This window comes from Galeopterus variegatus, unplaced genomic scaffold, assembly GCF_000696425.1.
Source record: "Galeopterus variegatus unplaced genomic scaffold, G_variegatus-3.0.2 Scaffold1119, whole genome shotgun sequence".
NCBI lineage: Eukaryota > Metazoa > Chordata > Mammalia > Dermoptera > Cynocephalidae > Galeopterus > Galeopterus variegatus.
This window is the reverse complement of record NW_007727230.1, coordinates 391,305-416,295: the sequence shown is the minus strand read 5'-3', so window position 1 is coordinate 416,295 and position 24,991 is coordinate 391,305. Positions and strand designations below refer to the sequence as shown.

General features: G+C 54.8%; 1 protein-coding gene across 2 annotated transcripts in view; it reads right to left on the bottom strand.

Moving 5' to 3' along the window:
• PHLDB1 (pleckstrin homology-like domain, family B, member 1) overlaps nt 1-24,696 on the bottom strand; it is a 51,807-nt gene extending 27,111 nt beyond the window's left edge. For both annotated transcript variants that reach the window (XM_008574932.1, XM_008574933.1), the window contains exons 1-11: nt 24,521-24,696; nt 23,735-23,858; nt 22,437-22,607; nt 14,752-14,877; nt 11,310-12,658; nt 8,565-8,834; nt 7,994-8,134; nt 7,749-7,886; nt 4,551-4,706; nt 1,128-1,238; nt 873-962 (exon numbers count right to left, since the gene is read on the bottom strand). In XM_008574932.1, the coding sequence (XP_008573154.1) occupies nt 873-962; nt 1,128-1,238; nt 4,551-4,706; nt 7,749-7,886; nt 7,994-8,134; nt 8,565-8,834; nt 11,310-12,658; nt 14,752-14,877; nt 22,437-22,607; nt 23,735-23,858; nt 24,521-24,580 (2,736 nt within the window). In that variant the 5' untranslated portion in view covers nt 24,581-24,696. The remainder of the gene's footprint in view (nt 1-872; nt 963-1,127; nt 1,239-4,550; nt 4,707-7,748; nt 7,887-7,993; nt 8,135-8,564; nt 8,835-11,309; nt 12,659-14,751; nt 14,878-22,436; nt 22,608-23,734; nt 23,859-24,520) is intronic.
• Between the last annotated feature and the right edge of the window lie 295 nt (nt 24,697-24,991).

Genomic DNA, 24,991 nt, shown 5'->3' with positions numbered 1-24,991 from the left:
AAGATAGCACACTCACACAAACTCTCCCTAACTCTGGCTAGCCAAAGGATTATCACCACATGCCCTTCAGCTAGGCCCTGGGGTGGAGCTGTAGGCAGGAACTCGGCAGGCAGGCAGACAGGCAGTGGGCAAAGCACAGCACCCAGTTAGCTGTGATTACCTCTTGTGCTTTGCAGCACAGTGAAGTGGAAGCAGGTGGGGTTAAGGGGACAGAGGATGCCCCAGCCTGAGAGGACCCTGGCAACGGGCCCAGAGCCTTTTTCCCCAGCCCCATTTCTGAGGACTCAGAAATGAGCAGCTCAGCCTACAGAGAGGGTACACCGTGAGGAGCCTCACCCCTCACACTCAGCCCTCCCACTCCACCCCAGGCCTAAATTGCTTGTGCAGTGAGGAAGGGAGGGAGTGAAAGAGGTCGGGAACTGGGCATGTCCTAGTTGGACCTCACACAGCAGACATGCAGACTTGGGAAAAAAATCACTTAAGGGCCCTCAATGCCCGCTTCTGAGATAAGAGCCTGGCTCCAGAATGAAACCCAGGGAGCCCCAGAATCAGGACCCCTAGATCCCTATGCTCACCCTCAAGGTGAGTCTGCCCAGCCCTGCCCTCTCCCAAACCTCTGAGCTGTCCACCCACCCCACCCAGGCCTCCAGGCCCCTCAAATATATTCAGCCATATAAAATGGTGAAATCAGTGGGCTCCTGGGAAAGATGCAGCTGGTAGCCATGTAGGGTCAAATCCCAGATCTCAGGGCCATTCCTCCTCAACTTTCTCCAGTTCCAGAAGATGCCTCATACTCCACCTCAGCCATTGGGGTGAAGGTGCCTCCCAGGACACCGCTTGGGCCTGAAGCTGGGCTGACCCAACCATGTCACCTCTTTGAGGGTCGATGTGGTCTTCGGGAAAGGCCTGCCCCCTGTGAGTGAGTGGTATCTCCTCTCCAGCATAGTCAGTTTCTCCTTCTCCTGCAAGCCCAGAGTGGCAGAGTCAGAGAAATGGGAGCAAGGGCAAGGGAGGAGACCACACAAAGGGGGAGCCCCCTGTGCAGGCAAATCTCCACCCCAGCCCTTCTGCACTCCCCTCCCACTACCCCACTCTCAGATTCCTCAGCCCAACCTGCCAAAGGCTACCTTCTGCAGGAGCTGCAGGGAGGCATTCTTGTCCCGGGCCAGGCGCTCCGACTCTTGCACGGCCTGGGCCCGGATCTGCCCAGCCTGACTGTCCAGGATGGCCAGGCGCTCCTGGAGGAGAAGGGATGGTTGGTCAGGCCCTCGGAAGACAGGGCTGAGCCCAATGTGACACTTGGCTGATGCTCCTGCCCAGAGACATCAGACTCAGGTGATGGGAATCACCCAACTCTTCTTGGCCTCAGCTCACCTCGGGAAAACTCAGGCTGCCATGGTCAGCTCCTTCCCTCACTTCTCCCTCCCTCAACCAGTGACTCCTGTGCCACCAGACACACTACACACAACTCAAATCCCCAAATCTCCCTTCCCCCAGCCCCACAGCTAATGGGTCTTGAAGCCTAGAGACACTGAGCAGTTCTCCACCTGCCCTACTCTCTCCATTCCATCACCACTGCCACCACCCAAACCAGGCCCTCTGCATCTGTGGCCTGGACTGTCTCACTAGCCTGCTGCTTCCACTCTCACAACTCTGATCCACTTCACACTGCCACAAAATACCTTCCTAAAATGGCCTTTGCTGATCTGAGTTTTCTAATCCTTCTATAAAGAATACATATTACTTGAATAATTTTTTAAAAATCCACAAGTAAGGTCAGATCACTGCTCTCCTCACAATCTTTCAGTGGCTCCTCATCACCCACAGGATAAAGCACAAGCTCCTTCAAGGGCTCCCAGAACTGGTCCTGCCCTTTGCAGCCTTCTCCCTGCCAATGTTGTACACTCAGCTGTGCCGCTGAACACTCTCGGGACTTTCTTTTTTTTTCCTTTTTGTCTTTCTTCGTGACCAGCAACGGCATCGCAACCCTTGGCGCTGCTCCCGCACCTCGCTCAGCCAGTGAGCGGGAACCGGTCTGTATGTGGGATCCGAACCCTCGGTGGGAGCGCCACCGCGCTCCCAAGCAGCGCACTGTAGCAGTGCGCCACCGGGCCGGCCCTCTCGGGACTTTCTTAATGCTGCTCTCTTAGCCCGGGAGAGCTGTCTAGTCGTCTCCACCCATCAAAAGCTTACTTATTCTCCAAGACCAGAATGAATGGCTACCTCTTCTCCAAAGACTTCCCTGATTGCCACTCAATCTCTCTGTTCCCTCCTCTGTGCTCACATTATTCCGTATCACCATCTACCTTGTATTATTATTTGTGAATATATCTGTCTCCACCACCACCACCCTGCCCCAAATGTAAGCTCCAAGGACAGGGCCAGTGTCTCGTCTGTCTCCATATCCCCAACTGGGCTTAACACAGTGCCTGGCTCAACAATCATGTGCTAAAAGGAAATAAAAAGAAAGTAAGCGAGGGGGAAGAATGGGGGATAAGGGAAAATGGGCTGGGTTAATCCCAGGAGGGCTTCCTGAAATAAGTTGCCTTAAACCACCACCCTTAGGAGCAAGACATGGGAGAGGAAGGTGTGAAGAAAGGAACTGTCCTAAATTTGGGGTGAGTCCAAGAGAAGACTGAAGCAGGCTAGGCAGTAATCCTCAAAGCAAGAGCTGCCATTTACTCAGAACCTATTAGGAGCCAGGAACTCGGCTAAGGGCTCTGCATTTTTTACCTCATTTAACCCCCTTATGAGGCAACTGTCTTTATGCCCATTTTACAGGTATGGACATATTTAGGAGCTAAGGTCTCTTAGCTAGTAAGTGGTAGAACTAGGATTAGAACCAGATCAATTAGACTACAAGGCTGGTACTCTGAACCACTCTGAATCAGAGTGGAGAGGACAGGGGAGCACAGGGCACCAGGGCAGACAGAGCCTGGGGTGCGACACTGGGAGCTGGGGGATGGAAGCTGGGGAATCCTCATGAGGAGGAGCATGAGGCAGAGTGTGACCCCCGGCTCCCAATGGCTGAGCTCCAGTTTCCCAGGGGCCAGGGTGTACATGGGGAAGAGAAAAGAGGAGTCCTCTACTGCCAATCTCTCACAAACTCCTTGCTGCCTACACCCACCAGGATCTTAAAGGGATAAGATTAGTGGATCTAAGGCTCCCTGCAGCATTCCTCTAGAATGAAAGAGGAAGAGGCAGAGAAGTGCCAGGCCCCAGCCCAGTGCAAGTACAGTGGAAGAACATGGGATTGGAGGCCAGGTGGCCTGAGTTCCAATTCTGACTCTGAAGCTTACACACTGGGAGGCTCTGGGCAAATACGTAGCTTCTCTGTGCCCTAGTTCCCTTGTATATAAAATGTGGATAAGAGCACCTGATTTGTGAGACCATTCTAAGGCTAACATGCAATAACCCAAGGAAGTCTTATGTGCTCAGGGAATGTGAGTTTTCTTCCTTCCCTTCATCAGCCTCACAGCCAGACAGTGGATGCAAGGCAGAACAGCTCAGGGAGAGAAGCAAGGGATCTGTACTTGAGAGCCCAGTGGCTCCCCACTTACCATCAAACCCAGGCTAGCCAGCAAATCTCCCAATTCACTACCTTTGGAACCTTCCCCTGATCTCACTGCCCTCATCTCCTTCACACACTCCAGCCAGGCATACTGCACATGAATGCACATGTGGGCATGAACACAAGCCCCAGTCATAGGTGTGTGACCCGCCTGGGCCACCCTCCCCATTCCCCACAGCCTCTTCCTAACCCTTGCTAACATGAACTTCCTCCTGACTTCACTCCCCACTCTCACACACACACACGCCCTATCATCTTCTCACTGTCCATGCCTGCTCTGGCTGAGACCAGCAGCAGACAATCACAGCACCTAGCACATCAGAGCCGGCCAGGAAATGGCCCAATCCTCTTTACAGCTTAGCATAGCCAGGGCTTAGCCAGGGCTGGAACCCAGGTGGACGCCCTTTCTAGGGCTCCTGGCCGGCTCTAACATGCAGATCTCAAATCTTATGTATGTGTCCCAGCATTTCCATCAGACAGCGAGCTCTTCAAGGGCAGGGGCAAGCCTCCTGTTTAGTCTCCTCTTCCTGTATCTCCATCTTTCACTTTCCTGCCAGGCCAGTGCCCAGCTTGGAATGTGAGCCAAATCCACTTTCCACTGGAAGACTGAGGGAGTTGGGGCTTAATAATAATAGCTATCCTTCGCTGAGAGCTTACTACAATCATATTCTATTCTGTCTTTACACCTTGTTTAATTCTTTTTTTTTTTTTTTTGGCAGATGGCTTGCATGGGGACCCAAACCCTTGACCTTGGTGGTACGAGGCTATGCTCTAACCATCTGAGCTAACCAGCCACCCTACATCTTGCTTAATTCTCACAACAGCCAGTTGTAGTTCCCATTTTACATATGAGGAAACTGAGGCACAAAAAGGTGAAGTTAACTTCCATGAAGTCATCCACTGCGATTCAAACTCAGGTCACTGGCCTCCAACCCCCACCAGACTATGTGCCACAAAGCAGGATACAGATGGGGCACACCTTCCTCTTGGCAATGCTGCGGAGCAGCTCAGCTTTGCTCCGGAGCAGCCCCTGGCCCGCCAGCTCCCGCTCCTCCTCCACTCGGCTCTCCCGCTCCAGCTGCTGGAACTCCAAGTCCTCAAAGAGCTTTGTCTCAGTCTCCAGGGTCTCTGCCTCCTTCAATGACAGTGACAAAGAGGGTTGGGTTGTGCTTGTAATACCACTCTGGGCCTGGAAGGCCAGGCCACAGAGGTATGAGCTATAGGAGCTGGACCCGGGGGGGTGGGGGGAGGAATTGGGGAAGGAATCTGCCCCCACCCAATCCCCTCTGCTTTCTTTGGCTTTGCCCCTTTCGTGGGCATCACAGACTAGAGTGCTGATCCCCCCAACCTTCCCTGTCCCCTCCAAGCCACAGCACCGACCCTGGTGTCCGGCAGGTACTGCAGGGGCCAGGTGGTCCCGTCCCACCGCTCTCCTCTCTTCTTTCTGGGTGGGAGGCCGGCCCTCGGGGGCCGGGGGAATGGGGGCTGGTGGAACTGACCCTTCTCAGCTGCTCCTGTAACTGTTCCCGCACTGACTCGGGGCAGTTATCGAGCTGCGTCTGGAGCTCGGCGTAGAGCGCCTGGCGGGCCTCCAGGTGCCTCCGTCCCGCGGCCAGCTCCGCCCTCTCCTGGTCAGTGGGACGGGGAGGGGGAGGGCGGGCACAGGGGAGAAACAGAACACACACTCCTCAACTCCGGCCCGGCAGTGGCGGGATGGGGAAGGGGCGGCGAGGGCGGCCAGGGCGGGACAGAGAGAAATGGAGAGCGCGAAAGGGGAGAAGAGAAAAAAAGAGGAATGAAAGAGGAGAATAACCAGGAGAGGACAAAGAAAAGAGTAGAAAGGGAAAGTGAGGAGGGAGAAAGGTGAAGAGGCAGAGGGTGGAAGGCCAGGAGTTGAGGGATTAGACAGGACTCAGAGGTGCAGGGACGGTGTGACACAGGCGGAGGTGGGGCGCAGGGCAGAAATTTTGGTCTCTTGGAGTCCCCGAACTAGAAATGTCTGGGGAGGACCCAAGAAAAGGCCCTCTATTTTCTCTCCAAACCAGTCAAGGCCAAAGCTGGTTCCACATCAGGAAAGTGGAGCTCGGTTCCTCCCTTTCTACCACTGCCTGGAGACCAAAATTTAACCCTGGGAGGGTTACATCCAGGGAGGAGTGTGAATCAGGAGCTGAGGGTGTTACAGCTACAGCAGTGCCATCGACGGACCCCAGCCCAACCCCCTCGGCCTCCCTCCCCTCCTGCCCAGGGTGGGGGTGGGGTGCCGGCACTGCAGGCTGAACTTCAGTAGGGATGAGGGTTGTAATTAGTTCGGCCGTTGACACGGTAATAGGAGCCCCAAGAGTGGGTTCAGAGAGGAGGTGGATGGTTCTGTCTGGGGCGAGATGACACCTCTGAGGGCGGGAAGGGGGATGAGGGGAGGAGTTGGTGAGTCACCCCTCCAAAGGACAGGCAGAGGAGAAATGGTGATTACTGATTCCAAAGCCAGAGTGAGGCCATGGGCTGGGGAGGGAAGCCTGTGAACCTTCTCCGCCACCACCATCACTACCACAACCTTAAACAACTGGGTCCAGAAGAAGGCAAAGTCCAGGCCTCTGACAATCCCAGGTCAATGAGAAATGAGGTTAGGCAGTTTCCTTTGAAAATACTGAGCTTCACCCCTGGGAGTAAGACCCTATGCTGAACCCTGTTCCCCAATCCCCCACCCCTCTACCCCACATACGTACCCATCCCTAAAGAGGACCTGATCAGGCCAGTTCCTGAGGGCCAGGCACTTCCCCATCCTTGGACTCAGTCTTTAAAATACCCTATGTTCTGCGTGGCTCAGGGGTCGGGGTAGGTGCGGAGGCCACCCATTCCCATCCTCTGATTGGGGTATCTGAATTGGGAAGCCCCAGGGGGAAGCTAGAAAGAGTAGCACTGTGTTGGCAGAGAGACCCTGTGCAAGCCCTCCAAGGCCATGCCCACAAACGGACTTTCTTACCCCTCACCTCCAGAGGGCAGGCAGGGGGCAGGTGGAAGACAGCCTCCCTGTGCCATGCAGGAAGCTGCCAACAATCTGTGGAGGCAGCAGCCCAGGCGTTTCCAATGGGACAAGCTCTTCAGGATGAGCAGCTCCTCAGCTAGCATTTCCCCCACCCATATACCCCGCCTGCCATTGCCCCATTAAGTTGAGCTGTGCCCTCCTGCCAATCACTTTCTGATCAAAACCTTGGGGTCCCACACCAAGAAAAGAAGGAGGCAGCATTAGAGGATAGAGGCCAGGGGCACAGAGGCACCCACGGAGTTAGTGCAAAAGCAGGCATGGCTCAGTTCTGCCTGGGTGGCACTCGCAGTTAGGGGCATGCAGAGAGCCCAGGACAATGATTAGAGGGGGAGTTAGTGCAGGCCTGATTGGCAAGCATGGAGTTAATTTGGCACAGAATTTGGGAGTGTGGTTTTGGGGGCCAAAGCCAAAGCTCTATAAAAAAAAAAAGGGTCAAAGAATTTTTAAGATTCTCAAAATTGAGGGCAGGAAGAAGATACCCTCAAAAAATCCAGGAGGAAAATTAAATTCTTGGAAAAATACTGTCAAATCCAGAAATAGATGACCCCTCTCCACTTCAGATCTTTTGGCACGTTGTTGGGCATCTTGGGTGTGGCTGGCACGGCCCCTGTGGGACGGAGTGGCCCCTGCAGGCTGGCATGAAATCTGAAAGGGGTACGAGCAGGAGCTGGGACCACCTGGGACAGGAGGCTGCAGATCCTAAAGGCTCAGGGGCAACAGAGGCCTGAGGGCCGTCTCCCAAAGACCACATCCTAAGCATGTGAACCATGCTTGGAGGGAGAGGTGCTCCAGACGGGAAGCACCTGAATCACTCCCCAGTATCAGTCCCTTGGGCTGTGCTCACTGCCCAAGAAGGGGCTTTGGCACTTCCTAGATGGCCGTGTAGAGCCCAGAATGGCAGGCACCCAGGCACCCAGAAGTAGCACAGAGACCCAGACAGAGGAAACCCCAGCAGTGCCTTCCAAGCTGGTACCTTCCACAGAGCACAAGGCCCCCTGTCCCTGGAGGCCACAGAGACCACCTGGTTTGCAGGATGGATAACGAGGTAAGGGGTACAGGGCCCCAGAGAAGGCATTTCTCTTTCTCTCCCAGGCCACTGGTATTCAGCACTGGGCTGGGCCAGTTGTGGGTTACCTTGTCCCTCTCCTTCTGGATGCCCATCTCCAAGGCTACCAGCTTCTCCTGCAGCTGGTCCACTGCCTTCTGCTCCTTCTGCAGCAGCACCCTCTCTGCCTCTCTCTCCCCCTGCAGCAGCGCCCTCTCCATTTCAGCCTGTGGGCAGACACCAGAGTCCTTGTCAAGGCAGCTGGCCTCAGGCTCCTCTCTGGAGGTCTCCACTCTGCCTAGGTAGGAGTCCAATCAGCACCCTCATGGCTTACCTCTCGGGCTGACTCCTGCAGCTGCTGCTCCAGCTCCTTCACACGGACCTTGAGCTGCTCCACGCGCCCCAGCACCTGAGCCCGCTCCTCTTCCAGGGCTAGCACCTCTCCCTGGAGCTTGCTGCTAGGTGCATCTTCATGCTGGAGGGGAGAGAAGCCATCAGCAAGGGAAATCTAAAGCCTTTCAGGATCAGACTAAGAGAATGGATTGCCTATTCCTCAGGGAACTTGGAAGGGGTAACTGTACTGAGACAGGAGGCTAATTCTCCTCCCTGCAAGAGGAGCAATAAGGGCTCAGCGAAAGGGAATAAAGATTTACTACTGAGTGCCAGGCCTGGGTGGGGCTCTAAGGAAAGGCAGGCCATAAAGCATATTCATAGCTGGGGAAACTTGACACCTCCCTTCTCTTCCTCATCTCATTTCTACACCTCTGGTCTCAGGTCTCTTCCCAAACTTGGTCCTTTAACTACTTGCCCCTCACTGGGCCTTGACATTCACCATGCCAGCTGCTGCTGCCCCCTAGCAGGTCCAGCCCCAGCCCCCTCGCCCTGTCCAGTCCCCTCCATCCCACCTCTTGCTGGGTGCTCTCGGTGCTGCTGCACTCCTCCTTGAGATTTTCCTCATCTGAGCGTTCCATGCTCTCCCACAGGCGTTGGGCGGCACCTCCAGTCTCCTCACTGCTTCTCCCAGAAGCTCCAAAGCTTCGTGAGGGCCTCCTGCCTGCCAGTGCCAATGCTGCAGTGGCCTCCCCAATGCTGGGCAACTCCCCGGCCTCAGGTCCCCCGTCAGCCCGGCTGTACTCGGCACACAGGTTCAGAATGGTCTCAAGGCGCTGGCGTTCCTGGGAAAGGTGGACAGTGCAGGGCATGAGGAGAAGGAGGAGACTGAGCTCTGGTGGACCGACAGCCAGGCTCAGGGTCCTGTCAGGAGGGATAGCTAGGACACTAGGGGCTAGGGCCTCAGCATCAAGTCAGGAGAAGCCTAACCCCAAGATCCGGGGGAGGCAGAGGCAAGCAGGGTGGCCCAGAAGTGGGCAGGAGGAACCAGGCTGTTGTGCCACCTGCCCACGTGGCCAGCCCCTCCCATCTTCCTGTTTCCTTTCCCTTCTCATTCTATCCCAGGATGGAGATTTCTCATGGACACACAGGGACATGACCAAACACACACAAGAATACACACTAGCAGGCAGACTAAAGACCACAGTAAGACACAGATAAACTCAAGTGTTCATGCTGACATGGCTACACACAGATCTACAGACACAAAGCCTCACTGACACACCAGCACTGACACACAGGCCCACAAGGACGCAATGTGTACACTGGCCCTGCATTAATAGGCAGGTATACCCACAAAGATACCAGCCCTGACATGCACAAGTGCACACTGACGCACACTCACACAGATAAACACAGTCTAGCATAAAGACAGGTGGGCTCCTACGTAGACAGGGCTGGAAAACAGACCCACGGGCCCATAGGGACCTGACACCCAGCCACAGACACACATGGAGAAGAGACAGACCTGGTCCTACTTATCTCCACCTTAGCTCCAAGTCACCCTTAGGCAGCCCTTGGCTCTTTACCAGCAGAGTGGGTTGCTGCCAGTCCATGAACGTCCACGCTCAGGGTGTGAGGGCTCCATGCCCTGCCACTTAATCTGTCCCCTCCCCCCACACACCCCCATTCAGATACAGTCACATCTCAGGGGCCTAGGAGGTGAAGGATAGATGGTACAATCATGTCCCTGGTCTGCTTCCCTCTCTCCCATTCATAACACCCCACCTCTAAGGCCCAGCCCCCAAGGCTCCCATGGTTCTCAGGGTCCTTCCACCTCCTCAGGTATCTCTCACTACCTACAGTTTGGCCATGACTGCCCAAGACACTTACCCAGCTTCCCTCCTGCTGCTTGCCCAGTTCCACAGCAAAAAAAACCAGGAACAGAGCCTCAGTGCCCAGGAGGCTGGGCCAGTGACCCCGCCCCTGCCTCAGGACCCAGATAAGCAGCCTGGTTGAGGTGGGAGGGGCAGGGCAGGCAGCCTCCAGGATTTAAAGTGGCAGGTGGGGCAGGTCAGGGCTGGTGGTGAGGTGTGCGCTTGTGCGTGGGGAGAGGGGTGGGGAGGCTGAATGGAGAAGTTGGGGGAGGCTGGTCTCAACTCTCTGCCTGTGCCAGGCTCACTGCCCCCTCTCCAGGATGAGACCCCAGGGTGGCCAAGCATTCTCATCCAGGCCAAGGCAAAAACAGTGAAGAAAAAATGCAGCAAAGGAAAAGACCAGGGATCCTGCCTCATCTGTCCCCCACCCACCACACCCTCACCCAAAACTGTCCCAACCTCTTCCAAAAGGGTCTCCAGACAAACCTCCTCATTCTGGCTCTCCTCCTCAAACCAATCCCAGGGTCCTGGCCACCCCTCCCCCTCCAAGAACTCTGTTTTTCTACGCTCAAGGAAGAGAGAGCAGAATCCATTCTCCTATATGTGGGCTTGAGTATATACGCAGCAGCCAGAGCCCCTTGAGCTCCCTGTGCTATCTGGGGAATCCCAGCCCCCACCCAGCTCAGATGCCATCTCCAGGACAGCTGCCCAGAGCCACACCCAGCTCCTGCACACACCCACACGCATGCACACACCCACACGCATGCACGCAGATGCACACAATCACAGGCAGGCCTGGGGTCAGGCCAGGGGCTACCCACCCTGTTCTATCCCTCTTCCCAGCCAACCACACATCCAGATGATCCTGCCTGGGCCAGAGTGAGCAGCTTCCATCCATTTGTAGAGGCCAAAGATAAACAAGAAAGAAAGACCAGGGGCTTTTCTAGAGAACGAGCCTCAGACAGAGTTGGAAAGACAGGAGACTTGGGTTCCAATTTCAGTTCTACCAGAACTTGCTGTATGACCTTGGACAAATCCATTCCCATCTCTGGCCCTCAGCCTTCTAATCATCATGACCTGTTTCTCAAACTGAGAGGTACGAGGCCTCACATAAATGTGATATGTTTCCTAGAGCTTCATTGTGTTCAGGTAAATAATGTGAAACTTAATTTATACATTAAAACAAATGCTATGTTGTAGAATAAATGCAAAGTTAGCAAGAATTTAAAATAAAGCCTTAGGGATTTCAAAAAAAAGTTCTTCAAGGCACCAGAACCATGAGATACTGGTTACTAAGGTGTATCCTGGAAGTGGGGAAGCTTGAGAAGCCCAGGCTCTGTCCAAGAGCCATCCCCCCACAACCCCTGCACTGCCAGCTGGCCTGCCCACGCCCTGGCAGAGATCCCGTCATGGATGGTGGCAGCCTTCCTGGCATCCACTCACCAGCCTCTCCATCTCCTGCTCCCGGAGCCGCTCCTGGCGTTGCCGCCGATGGTACTCCAGGAGGTCGTCCTCGTTGTCACTGATCTCCGTGATGCTATTTTTCCGCTCTCGTGTGACAGGCACCCGCAAGTCCCCACTGGAGAGCTTCCTCTGGGCACGGGGGCTCTGGCGGGGCGAAGCCCCAGTAAGAGAGCCCAGGCTGTAGGCTGGGCTCAGCCTGCCACTGAAGCTGCCCTTGCGAGGTGCCAGGGACTCCCCCAGTGTGGGTGAGGGGCTCCGTGTCCTACGGCCCCGAGCTCCCAGCGTTAGGGAGAAGTCCTCTGGTGAAGCCCCATGGGCTGCCCAACGTTGGAGCCGAGGACTCTCTGCCACTTCCCTGGTTAGCTTGGGATCTGGAGTAGTCCGAGTGGGCACTGGGGAGAGAGCTCGTCGGGATAGAGATGGGCTCAAGGGAGGGAGTTCTCGCATACTGTCCAGGCCCCGCCGGCCCAGGCGGGGACTCTCAGGAGGCTGCAAGGTGCGGGTGGCTAACCCATCTGAAAATGTTCGGCCCACTAGTTGGCGTGAGGGGCTGGTTGTCAATACCCGCTCGGTGCCTGGAGGTTCACGGAAAGGGCTGGGAGGGCGGTCCTGGAGTGTTCCAATCTTGTTGCGGGGAGCAGGGACTGGAGGCTGGAACTTGGGGCTGCCAGGAATGCTGGTAGGCTGGCTGCAGGCACCAGAAGCTGGGTATTCACTCAGGCTGATAGCCACCACGGGCAGCTGCCCACCCAGCCGGGGGCTATCAGTGGCTCTGCGGGCCTCCGCCAAGACAGTGGCTGCAGGGCTGTCTGTCAGCAGACCCCGGAGACCAGGGCTGGGAGGTCTCTCATGACCCCCTTTCCTGCCCAGCCGAGGGCTCTCAGAGGAGCGGGCACCACTCGGGCGGGACTGTGAGGGTTGCAGGGCCAGATGGTAGCTGGAGGAACGGGCAGGCACCAGTGGGGGCACGGAAGGTCCTGGCTCCTGCCCGCTGGGTGAGTGGCTGGCACAGCTCCCACTACTGGCTGGTGAGGAAAGTGGAGAGAAGGCTGGAGAGGTGTTTTCATAGCTGGAGCCCACAGACATGGCACCAGGACTGGTTGGGGGGGACAGCAGGTAGCGCCCACCATTAGCCATCGGTGACAGTGGAGAGGATGCAGCAGGCTTCTTGCCAGCAGCTCCAGGGTCCTCTAGCACCAGTGAGTCCATGATTTCCTGCAAGTCCTTCTCAATAGAGCTCACAAGGGAACTGTGGCTGGCACAGGCCGAAGGTCCCCGGGTTGCAGGCTGTGGGGTGTGGTTCCCATTCACCAGACTTTCTGATTCTGCTGAAGGGAAATGCAAAGAAGCCTCAGGCCCTGGTCTTTGACTTTGGGAAGATGCACATGCACAAGAGCGAGGACACTACTCCACCTCCTCCTAGCACAGTGAGACTGCAAAGGCTCTGGAGAAGAAGCCAGGAGATCTGCATTCTGGTACCAGCCAGCTCTGCCACTGACCTGCTGTTCAACCTCAGCCAAGTCACTTGCCCTCAGTTTCCCCTTCTGTAAAGGATGAGGATGGGCAGGACTCTCCTGGCTCTAACATTTAATGACCTAGGACAGAGTTAGCAACAACGTCAGGTATTTCTAAGCCTACTTGTTGCCGACTCACCCCAAAATTATACTCTTCCTTGACTTGGTTTCCCCAACTTCCTATACCTCTCCTTCAGGAAGAGCAGGTGGAGATTCTGCAAAGGAGATGGAGGCCTACTGCAAAGCTGGCCAGAAGTTCAAGGGGCTCCTAGTCTGATAGGACATTAGGGCCTCCCAACACAGCAGCCAGAGGCCCAGGGGAAAAAAACAAAGCCTTCAGGGCTGGGCAAGGGGTGTGTGCCACACCACTTTGTCCAATCAGTGGCAGGGGAGGGATCTGGTGTTAGTTGCCGGTTCCTGGAAGCCCGGCTGGCCAGCAACTAGGTGCAGCTCAGTGCCTCCAATTATCCTATTAAACCACGCCAGCAAGAGCCTGCCTTTGCCTTGCCCCTGCCGTTGTCAACCAACCAGGAGTCCCTGGAACCACTGTCCCAAACAGCTAAAGGAGTGGTATGCCTATTAAACCACGCCAGCAAGAGCCTGCCTTTGCCTTGCCCCTGCCGTTGTCAACCAACCATGAGTCCCTGGAACCACTGTCCCAAACAGCTAAAGGAGTGGTATTGCAAGGCTTAGATGGGGGTAGGGTAAAACTAACTAGGGAGTGGACTGGGAACCTAGGCTTCTGAGCCACCAAGAGACTGGAAGAAACTAGTTTTTTTGTTTGGAGAAGGGAAAGCCTTTGCAAGACTGATTATGGGTCTAAATTATGGGGAATGGCAAGGCTTAGATGGGGGTAGGGTAAAACTAACTAGGGAGTGGACTGGGAACCTAGGCTTCTGAGCCACCAAGAGACTGGAAGAAACTAGTTTTTTTGTTTGGAGAAGGGAAAGCCTTTGCAAGACTGATTATGGGTCTAAATTATGGGGAATGGCAAGGCTTAGATGGGGGTAGGGTAAAACTAACTAGGGAGTGGACTGGGAACCTAGGCTTCTGAGCCACCAAGAGACTGGAAGAAACTAGGGATTGAGAGAGGAGAAGGGAAAGCCTTTGCAAGACTGATTATGGGTCTAAATTATGGGGATTGTGAGGGACATAGTCAAAGGGGTTGCTATGGGTGCTGGTGATCCCAGTGACCACCCACCTTTCCTCAGGTCCCAGACTATACATTTAGGCCACTGATACCACCCCACTAGGTGTACCTGACATATGTGTCCACCTGCCCCAGCACCACATTGACACCTGTCATCCCACAGCTATCGCAATGCCAGTGCAAAGTCCAGGGTAGCAGACCCACTGGTAGCTTCCTGGTCTGCACCCCAACCCTAGGCAGCTGGGCTGAGGGGGCCTGTGTTGGTTCCCTGGAACAATCACCAATTCTCCTCTGGGGATCAATAATTCACACACAAACTGCAGCTGCTCCACTGAGTCATCGGCGGGCATGGCATGTCCTGAGGGTTGGGCAGGGCCTGAGGACATGATCAGCAGCAGCTGGGACCTACCAGAGCTTACAGGGGGTTGAGCTTAATGCTTCTTTCTGCCCCTCAAGCCACTCTTGAGGGTGTGACTCCCTGGAGATGACAAGAGGGCCAGAGTCCCAGATATTGAGTGGCATCTTCCAGGGCAGTGGGGTACAGTCTGGCAGAACCTTCCATCCCTCAAGGCACATGATTCCCCAATTCCAGCCAAGCAGCACTGCCTGGGATCTGCCCACTGCCTGGCATTCTCCACCAGTCCATGGTAGGAGGCAGTAATCCCAGACCATCAGTATCATCCTTGCTCTAGCACTCCAAAGGAGGACTATCCAAGGGTGTCACCAGCCCAACCCCCTGCCGCAGCTGGGTACCTACCAGGGCCAGAGCTGTAGGGGGCCCCAGGGGCCCGGCCTCCTGCTGGAATCATGCTCTTCATCCACTTGGCTTCAGCCGGGTGGTTAAACCGGAGGAAGGTGGACTGACCCAGGCACAACATGCAGCCTGTGGAGAAAATGAACACTTGGAAGGGCAGGCAGGCCTGAAGCTATCACACCCCACAGCACTAGTAGGCTCACTCCAGGCTCCAAAGAGCCATCTCCACCTGCACTCTCAGTGTTCAGAGACTCCACACCTGATCCTGCCTGTGCTTGAGACAGCCACCTCCAGGGCTCCACAGCACAAGAAAGAATGGAAAGGGCACGGGTGGGTGAATCCCAAGATCTGAGTCCTCATCCTAACTCCTCTTCTTCTTACGAGCTATGAAATCTTCTGGTGAAGTGACTTCACCTCTGAGTCTAGTGATCTCATCAGAAAAATGGGTACAATACCACTGATCTTGCAGGGCTAATAAGGCAGTATATGTGAAAATACTCTGTAAATGGAGAAAGTTTTTCAGAGAATATAGACACCCATGTCTCCCCATCCCCAACCATGATCCACCGCCCCATGGGTAGAAAGATCAGTTTGAGAGGCAGCAACTTCCAGGGACATGAAAAAAGCTCTGAGATTAGGAGACAAGGGAAAAACCATGGATCAATGAGATGACCTAGCAGAGCCCAGAATTTGCTCTGATCCCTTATTATTGTGTGGCCTTAGGAGAGCTGCCACCCTCTCTGAAAGTCTAGGAGTGACCATCACCCTCTTTCTTTATGACAAAGAACCCCTCTGGCTGCTCCCTGGTTTCCCCTGGAATCTAACTAAGCCTAGGCCACTGGGCCTGGCCTCATTCAAGCACATTCCCAGGCAGCTGACACAAGCCCAGTCCTGCCCAGGAAGTACGAGTGCATGGAGTGGGGAGGGTGTATGGGAGCCAGAAAGTATAGCCTGTGGCACCAGGAGTGTGCACAGCGGCAGGTGTGCCCATGGGCGCCTAAGCCTGGCTGGCAGAACTCCGCCTCCCAGCCACATCACATGGCTCCTGCAGAAGATGCTGTGTTGAGAGAAGCCAGAGCCCCGATGTTCTCTACCACCCACCATTGCAATTTATCTACACCCCTGGCCCCTGGCCCCAGCCTCTTGTCTACCCAATCTGGTGCCACTTGGCGCCCCAAGCTTCATGCCAGTCTGAGCTAAGACTGGCAGAGAATTCTACATTCCTGGGCGCTTAGACAGTTCAGCTCAGGCAGGCCACAGGGCAAGGGGCATCCCAGGCCATGTGGGTACCTTGGCAGGTCCCCTACTGAAAAGCTCAGGAGCCTATTCCTGGGACCCTGAGCATTGCTATTTGGTTGGGGGGCAGCTAGCACATAGCAGATAACTGCAGTGGACAAAGCCACCTACTACCCTGGCACATCCACAGGCCCTCCCAAGCAGGTGGGCACCAACAAATTCCAAAGGCTGACGGGTGATTAAGAGAGGAGGCAGTCTTCCCTGCCAAGCCACCAATCAGAGGAGCTAATCCCAGAGCAATCTTAATTGGAATAAATAATAGCCAACCACACCATCCACCTAATTACAAACACAGCTGTTTCAGAAGAGCCCTGCCAGGCCCCTCCCCCTCCTTTCAGCCATTTAGTAGGATAATTAATGATGAGTTCACAGGGTCTAGACAGAACCACTCAACCCTGGGTTCATGTTGGGAGGGGGTCGTGGGTGGTGGGCATCAGAAGTGTGACCACACAGTCCCGGCTGGGAATAGGTGGGGAGTCTGGGTGGATTCCAGCCCAGCAGTGCCAGGCCCACCCAAGGAGGCTATGGGCATCTAGGGACCCTCCACCCTCGCACCTATAACTGAGTTCCCTGCCCTCTCCTTTGCGCCCCCCACACACAGAGGGGGTGTGGCCATGCTGCCTCTGGGCTATAAATAGTGATGCCAGGCAGCAGAGCTGGATCCATATTAATAGAGCGGGCAGGAGGGCAGCAGGACTGAGAGCAGCCCAGCTCCTGCCCAAATTAACTTTCTATTTGCACTCAGGGGCCCCAGGCATTGCCCCAACTCTGGCCCCTACTGCCCCCAGGGGCCTGGCCAGCCTGTTTCTAGGAAGAAGCCCCCTCTCTGCCCTACAACCACAAAGGCCAGCCCTCTCAGAATGCCAGGGACCCCCACCCATCCAGCCAAAGTCATGGTTCATGCCCCTCATGCCCAGAGGGGCTCAGGGCCCAGTTGTGTCCAGGTGGGTGGAGAAGCTGCACATCTGGAGGAAAAAACTGGGCAAAAAACTGGAGAGGGTAGAGTCTACCTGAGAGATGCAGAGGGGAAACGCCACACACAGACTCCTACACATACATGCTCACAGAAACACACACAGACTCCTAGGCATACATGCTTACACACTTACAGAGCGACAGTCACTGCCCTGCTGGCCACACAAATAGAATGGGTTGACCAAAGGGAGGCTGGGTGAAGGGAAAATGAGAGGGAGGGCCTTGGCCTTTCCCATCAGAGACCCCTTTTGGCCATAACACAGGCTCCCCTCATCCTAACCAGGACCCCTCAATCCCATCTGGAGGTGGGGCTGAGGAAGGGACTGCTGAGGTGGGGAAGATGAGGTCTGCACCCTTGAGAAGTGCCCCCAAGCACAGACTCGCCACTCAGAAATGTTCAGGGCACGTAAACAATCCAGTCTCACAGCCTCAAACTCCCCAAAGGGGGCTGAGGACCCACCCACCTCCTCTCGCCCACCCTCCCTCAAATGCCCCTCCAGGCCAAAGCTTCTCTGTGTCCGGCTGCCTGGGGCTGTGGCTGGACCAGGGCTGAGGACTCACCGCCGAACCCGGACCACCGGACCGCTCGTCCCCGCTAGCTCGAGCCCTCCAGGTCCCCGGCCCGCCCCGGGCCTTTGAGGGGGCGGGCCGACCTCCCGCGCCGCTGGCTCCAGCGCCGGAGCGAGCGGCGAGGCAGCCAGCAGCCGCCAATGCCCGGGGAGGGGCGGGCCGGCCACCAGCGGCGGGGGAAGGGAGCCAGGGAGGGAGGGACAAAGGAGAGGCGGAGGGGAAGAGGAAGTGATGGAGAAGAACGGGGAGCTGGATGGAGAGGGCGGGGCGTGAGGATGCTGCGAGGGAGCCAGCTGGGCTGGCCGGAGAGGAAAGGGTCAAGGGAGCTGACCGAAGGTAGGGAAGGTGAAAGGTAAATACAGAGGTCAGAGTATGAAGAGCGAGGAGGCAGGATGAGGGGAGTGAGGCAGCTGGCAGGGTCTCACTCAGAGCCCTCTGTGGTGGGGGGTCAGTGGCTGAGGCCTGGGATCCAGACAGTGCTGGCCCTTGCCTGGCTGTGTCACCTGGGGCCAGTCACACCCTCTGGCCTCGGATTCCTTATCTACAGAATGAAGAGGCTGGGGTCAATGACTGCAGAGGTCCAGCTCTGACATTCCAGGGCTCCATATGCGAGGGAGAGGGGAAGAGCAGGAGCCCCAGGAATTCACCTAGGTCACCAGGTCTGGCTCTGGCCCTCAGTCTGGCACTATAAGGTCACCCTGGGCTGGGAGTTCAGGCCGAGGCAATGCTCTGTGCAATGCAGGCAGCAGTGAGCCCAGCTCCTATCTCCATCCTCAACACCTCCTCTTCTGGCCCCCACTCCCCACAGCTCACCCCATGACCCAAGCTGGACCAAGACACTGCCCCTATCAAGCCAGTCCACCTCCTGGGGCCCCTGAAGCCAACCCTCCCTCCCTAGCCACAATCTGCAGTTGTGCTGGCCCCAGCAAAGAGACTTCCCACCCTAATAAGGTACCGTTTCTATCTGGGAAACACAGCACCACCTACCTCTGAAGCCCCTAGGGTCAGGCTGAGATTCTGAGCCACGCAGGTACCTACCATCCAGCTGGGGTCCCAGAGAGTTCCAGGGACCTGGACTGTGGACACTAGAACCTTACGAGACACACCGCCTTCTTTCTCTCAGATACACACAAGCAATTGCTCAGTCACGCTGACACCCTCTCAGCTGTGCACACTCTGAGTCACACAAACACCCTCACAAACACACTCTGTCTCTCACATTTATTCTTATGCACACAGCCCCCCCAGTCTCCAACCCCTTTCTTATTTACACACTCACTCAGGCACAGCTATCCTTTCACTCAGTCCCTGGAGAGATTCTGAAACAAAAAGATTTGTAAAGATTATTCCTCTTTAGAGAAATAATCAGGCAAAATTTCCACCCTTGCTGAACAGCTCACTCACTACCCCACCCAGCCACACTGCCATACTACACACATGCACACATTTCCACGCTCACATGTGCACACTCCTTAGTCCCCTTCTGAAGGAAAAAGGAAGAACCACATAGGGTCAAATGCAAAATGAAGGGAGGCTTTAAAAAAATCTCCTCAGGAAGAGTGATTCATCCATCTGGAAACTGTGATGGCCAGCTGGATAGACCCAGGCAGACCCAGAGGATGCTGGCCAGTGAGAAATAGGGCAGGAGGCAGAGACAAAGAAATGGGAAGCTAGAAACCTTCACTGCTGCTTTCCTACCTTTAGGGTTTATTAGCCAAGATCTTTATCAGTTTTATAATGGAGAAATGCTGGAGGCTTCACTCCCAGGTTACAGAAGGAATAACTGGGTGACAGGGGAAGAGACTCAGTGTTCTGGGTCTCAGAGAGAGGCAGCTGGATAACCCAGGAGTCCTGGCTCCCCAGCCACACTCCTCTGCTGGCCTCACGCAAGCCCCTACCCTCCAACGAGGGGCTTACGGAATGAACAAGACTTGGAGACAAACAAGGGCTGGCAGTGAATGCTAGGCGTGGATGGGGACCTACTGTCTAGACAGCCTGGGCCCTGAGCTGTGTGGCTTTCTGGGTCCTCCCCTACTTAGTCCCCTCCCAGATCTTTCATGTGGTCTGGCGCTGTGATCTCAGGGTGGAGCAGACTAGACCCAGATTGAGATTCCTCCTCATTTATTTGGTCCTATTCCCAGCTCCACCCCTTGCTCTGTAGAGAAGAGGGCAGCGTGGGATGTGCCAAGATGCCTGGGTAGAGGGGGCGGAATCAAATCTTCCTGGCTCCCTCACTTCATGCTCCCATGTTCATAGCTCTATGGTAAAGATTGGCATCTGCTCTCTGACTGCCTCCCCACCCCCCTGGCCCAGGCATATTCCTGCAAGAAGAGCCTGTCGCTAACATCTCTGATTTCATGAAGTGTGTCTCTCCAAGTTGCCTATGGCTGGGCACAGTGCCCAGAATGATGTATCGAAGTCCTGGCCCAGCCAGAGCAGATTCCTTGTTATTCCCAGGGTAGCACTCTGTTTTTCAATTTTTTTTTTTTTTTTCAGCTGGCTGGTTCAGGGATCTGAACCCATGACCTTGGTGTTGTAAGTCTGCCCTCTAACCAGCCCTCTTTCTCAAAGATGAGGGTCCCCACTACAAGGCCAGATTACAGGAATAAGACAGGGAAAATGATCTTCTTGTACACATGCCCACAGACAGGCATGTGGTCAGTGAGTTCTCATATACACACATAGGAGTACACACACAGACATTTTGGTACCATCAGTCCTGAGTTAACCCCTGCCGCCCTCAGGGGTTATGTTTATGGATCAGTGTATTTGCCGCACTCAAACACACTGATCCATAAACATAAAGAAAGACACAAACACAGAGATGCACAAGCCCAGAGTCACAAACACATCCAGAGACATGTAAACATACTCCAGTTACACAGACATACAGAGATAGCACGTGTACCCTTGAGCCACCCAGTTTCCAAGGAAACGCACTCCCAAGAATGTCCGGAGTGGGGCCAGGCAGGGCTGAGCTTGGTGCCTTGCTCCAGAGATGAGACAAGGAAACCCTCAGCTCCTGGAGCCCAAGGGAGGGGGAGGACTGGGGAGAAGAACACCCATTCCTTTGTGCCTCTGCCTACCCCTCCACAGGCTGCCAAGCTTCTGAGACAGGCAAGCCCAGACAAGAAGGCTCTGGGGCTAGGGGCAGAAAAAGGGAAGGGGGTTTAGGGTCAGAGGAGAGTGGGAGGGTACATACTTGGCAGGGTGGGCTTGTGGCTTGGGAAGGGGAGGTCACTGGGGCCACAGGAAATGCTTAAGAATTCCATCTTGGCCCCAGGCCCTCCCTCTTCTCAGGAAGCTAAATGATGCGCTGGGAAGATCAGACAAGAGAGGCCTACAGAGCATTTGTTCCTTCACCCTACTCACAACATGCAGGGTAAGAATGTTCTTGCTTGTGAAAGTGGTGGGATTTGGGGCTGGGGGAGTAAGGGCTGGGCCTTCTTTGAACTTGACCCTGCCTCCCCTTATGCTCTATTGTCTCACCTCCAAGCACCCATACCTTGGAAAAGATGCTCTCTCTGAGATGGAAGAAGATTGTCAGGAACCAGATGGCATGATAGCCAAAGCTCCAATTTATGGGGGTTGCTCATCTCATTCAGAATCAGATGCCTCGGGCCGGCCCTGTGGCTCACTTGGGAGAGTGTGGGGCTGATAACACCAAGGCCACGGGTTCAGATCCCTATATAGGGATGGCCAGTTAGCTCACTTGGGAGAGTGTGGTGCTGACAACACCAAGTCGAGGGTTAAGATCCCCTTACCGGTCATCTTTAAAAAAAAAAAAAAAAAAAAGAATCAGATGCCTCGAAGTCCCAGAGAAGGCAAGGGCCTGCCTGCTGCTGCTGGCAGACCTGCTTCCCAGGAATCAGTGGCCCACGCCCTGCCCATACTCAAGGGCAGGAAGAAAGGAGTCTGGCAAGGTCAGATCTCCTGGATCAGCTGTGAAAGGTGTAGTATTCAAAGGCTCCAAGGGGTCTGAACAGAGGAGAGAGGGAGACAGTGGAGTGAGTAGGATTTCCACTGCAAAGGGGATTTAGCCAGGAAGAGTCCCCAGAAAAAAAAAAAAAATGCCAGGCCATCAGTCTTCCTGCTCAGAGCCAGGCTTAGTCCAAAGCTCCCATCCTCATGTTAACCCCACTTCTAAACCCCCACCCAAATCTGCTTTTCTTATTCCCCTAACCTGAGGATTCACTGTATGAATTGATGCTTGAAATCCTGCTTCCAGGGTGAACACACCTGGTCTGTCAAAATGCCACCTGGGCCAACCCCTTACCTCCCTGGTAACCGTAGTAATTAGGGACTCCATTTTTACAGCTACCTTACACAACAGAATGGCCCGTTGCTTTGGGAAACAGCATATTCATGACCCAAAAGCTACTGTCAACTGACTTGCAGTGGGAGCAGGCATGTCCTCAGATTTTGTTATCAGAGTTTGCGCTTGCCCCATCCCGATCAGGGGGTGTTGTTCTCCTCTCCCGCTTGGCGTCATGGAACAATGCCACTGATACCCTCTTGTTGCTGCTCCAATTGCTTTTCCCCAACAATGCTAACAACCACATCACAGCCCAGGCCCTCTGATAGCAGGAATCAGAACCTCTTCTCTCCTCATGGTGTGGGGAGGCTGGGTGGGAGTGACCAGAGAAGAAAAGCAGGTTGAAGACAGTCTGGGTGCTGGAGGGGTTTGGGATTTTGTTTAGGCACATCCAGATGCACCTGAGCACACCACCCCTAGTATGGCCACTCAGGCAGTTCTCATGGCAACCACCACAGCAGGCTTCCCCTGTACCTAACAAGCACAGGCTTTTAAACAGACTGCCCCTCTGTTTGGGAGAATCAAACCTTACCCTGAGTGAGCCGGGTGGGCTGCCGGATAGGGAGCCCATCAATAGTGCAGACATTGCCACAAGGGTAGAGGGTGAGGGTGCCCCGTAGGTTCTCGATGTAGCAGTGCTCTGGAGCCAGGCCTGGACCCTGCAGTGAGATGTCCCTGGCTGCAGAGCCAATCACCGTTCTCCCTGGAGACAGGAGGCAAACTGAGTCAGAGGGGTTGTCCAGGCTGAGGAGGTAGGGACGGGACAAGGAGGGCACAGTGGAAGTACATTTCTACCTCCTACTCCAGAAAGAATCCCTGCTTACCACTAGCCACCACTATTGGGCCCCTGAGCCTGGTTGAGACAGTAAGTGATAGAAGCTCTTCTCAAGCAGAAAAAACTCTGCCTGAGAATGTAAAGGCCCAGAGAGCACAGCAGGACCCAGATAGAGCAAAGACAGGGGACAGATAGAGCAAAGAAAGATAGAGCAAAGAAAGGGGACCTCTTTTCTGCAGACCTTCCCTTAGTCCTCGCAACTGCTTCTCCCTATGTCCTTCTGTCCTTTTCTCCCTCATCCCACTCCCCTCTTTTTTCTTAAGGGGACCTCTTTTCTGCAGACCTTCCCTTAGTCCTCGCAACTGCTTCTCCCTATGTCCTTTTGTCCTTTTCTCCCTCATCCCACTCCCCTCTTTTTTCTTCTAAATCTCCCTCTCTCCTTCTTCTCTTGCTCCCTTCTGCCACCTGCAACCCATCCCCTCCCTCACTCCTTCTCTCTTCAGTACACCCTTTCCCTCCACAACTTCTGCAGGAGCAGCCCCTCCCCCGGCAGAGCCCCTGGGACTGGTATTTGGAGAATGCGGGGAATGTAGCATCACCCAGGCAACAAGTGCAGCCAGGAGAGGACAGAGGAAAGGCAGAAGCTGAAAGGTAAAGGGGGCCATGCCAGGGCCTTATCTTGGGAGACCTTGACCCCACTGCCATCTCTCCATTCTCCACCAATACAGTCTCCCATGCCAGGCATTGCTGTGGAGTGGGGCCCCTTTTCTTCTTGGTCACACTGGTTGCTAAGAGCAATGTGCTCTCCTGTTTCTCTCAGTGCTCTCCTCCTTGTTTCTAAACTGATCTTTAATCCCAGTCATGGAGCCAGATTATCTACCAAAGAAGGTAGGCAGTCTGGGAGGCAGAGACCAGAGAAGCAAGTTGGTGGGGTGGGGAGGCGAGCCTTGCCAGCAGACAGCAGAAGGGCCCCCTACCTACAGGAACTTGGCCCCCAGGGCAGAAATGACTATAAGGATGGAGGGTGGCAGGTGGGACACCCTGTCCATACTTACCTTCCTCCAACGGCAGGAGGGTGATAGCCGTGCTGAGCCGCCCACTGCCCAGGCTAACCAGATGGGGTTTGTCCGTTTGCACTTTCAGCCCTTTGCCTGTCTCAATCAGGTCCAAGGGACCTTTCTGCAGGTAGTACGGGTGGGGGATGAGCATCATTAGAGACTCCATGCCAGCACCTTGCCACTCTAGTCTCAGTCACACCAGCACTCTCACCAGCCCTTGCCACTCTCCAAATGGCTCTGAGGGTGCTGAGAGGCTCAGCACAAAATCTTACACAGAGCATTAGTCCACTAAATTGTAATTAGATCTGAATCTAGGCCACTAACTTGTCCCACTGGATTTATCTCAAGTCTTGGCTCAACTGTCCCTTTTGTCTATTAAAACAGAAACAAGGAGAACAGGGTGGAGAGTGGCATTGGGTAAGGAGGAGGGGGTACTGTAGAGAAGGGTAAATCAAGCACCCTGCAGACTTTTCCGTGGCTATCCACTTGGTAATTGCTGGTAACCTGCTAAACTAAATTGCAAGGGAGGGTAGAGGCATGGATTGAGGAGTGATACAAGCCCAGGGTCAATCTGTAAAGTGCTTTCTGACTTTCAAAGGGTAGTTTCTAGGTGAACCAATTAACCTGATTCAGATAAAGACTGAGCTGTTAATAGGCTTGGGACCTGGGGAAGGGCAGAGAGGAACAGAACTGCTGCTCTCCTTCGGTTGGGACCACAGGTGGATAGAAGAACTGAATCCATCCTCACTAACAGCCCTGCCCCATGGCCCCAACCCCACTCACCTGCATCGTGGCCTGGGTCTTGCATCCAGGGCCTACCTGGTTCCTATTGAGCGCATCCATAGTCCTAGGGCTCCAGAGCTCCTGGGGACACAGCAGAAAGCAGGTGAGGTAGGGAGGCCAGGGCAAAAGAGGGAAAGAAATAGGCTCTGTGGTGGGGTTCTCAGGGCAGGGGCAGCATCAGCCACCATCATTCCCAGCATGCTCATGCTGAAGAAAAATGGAGGGAGCTAAAGAGTTTGGTGAGGTGCTGGGGGGTTGGGGGGGATGGCAGTGCCCGGTCTCCAGCCACAGCATTGATACCATACTACATCAGTCCTGGCCCTTGCCACTATAAGCATGAACAGCCCCATAGAGCCCAACCTGTACTTTTGTGCTTTCTTGTCCTATACTACCCAGAACCCAGGTCTTGGCAGTTGAAGACCCTCAGCCATGTGGAGGATTAAGCAGGGTGAGAAAAATCCCTTCCAAGGA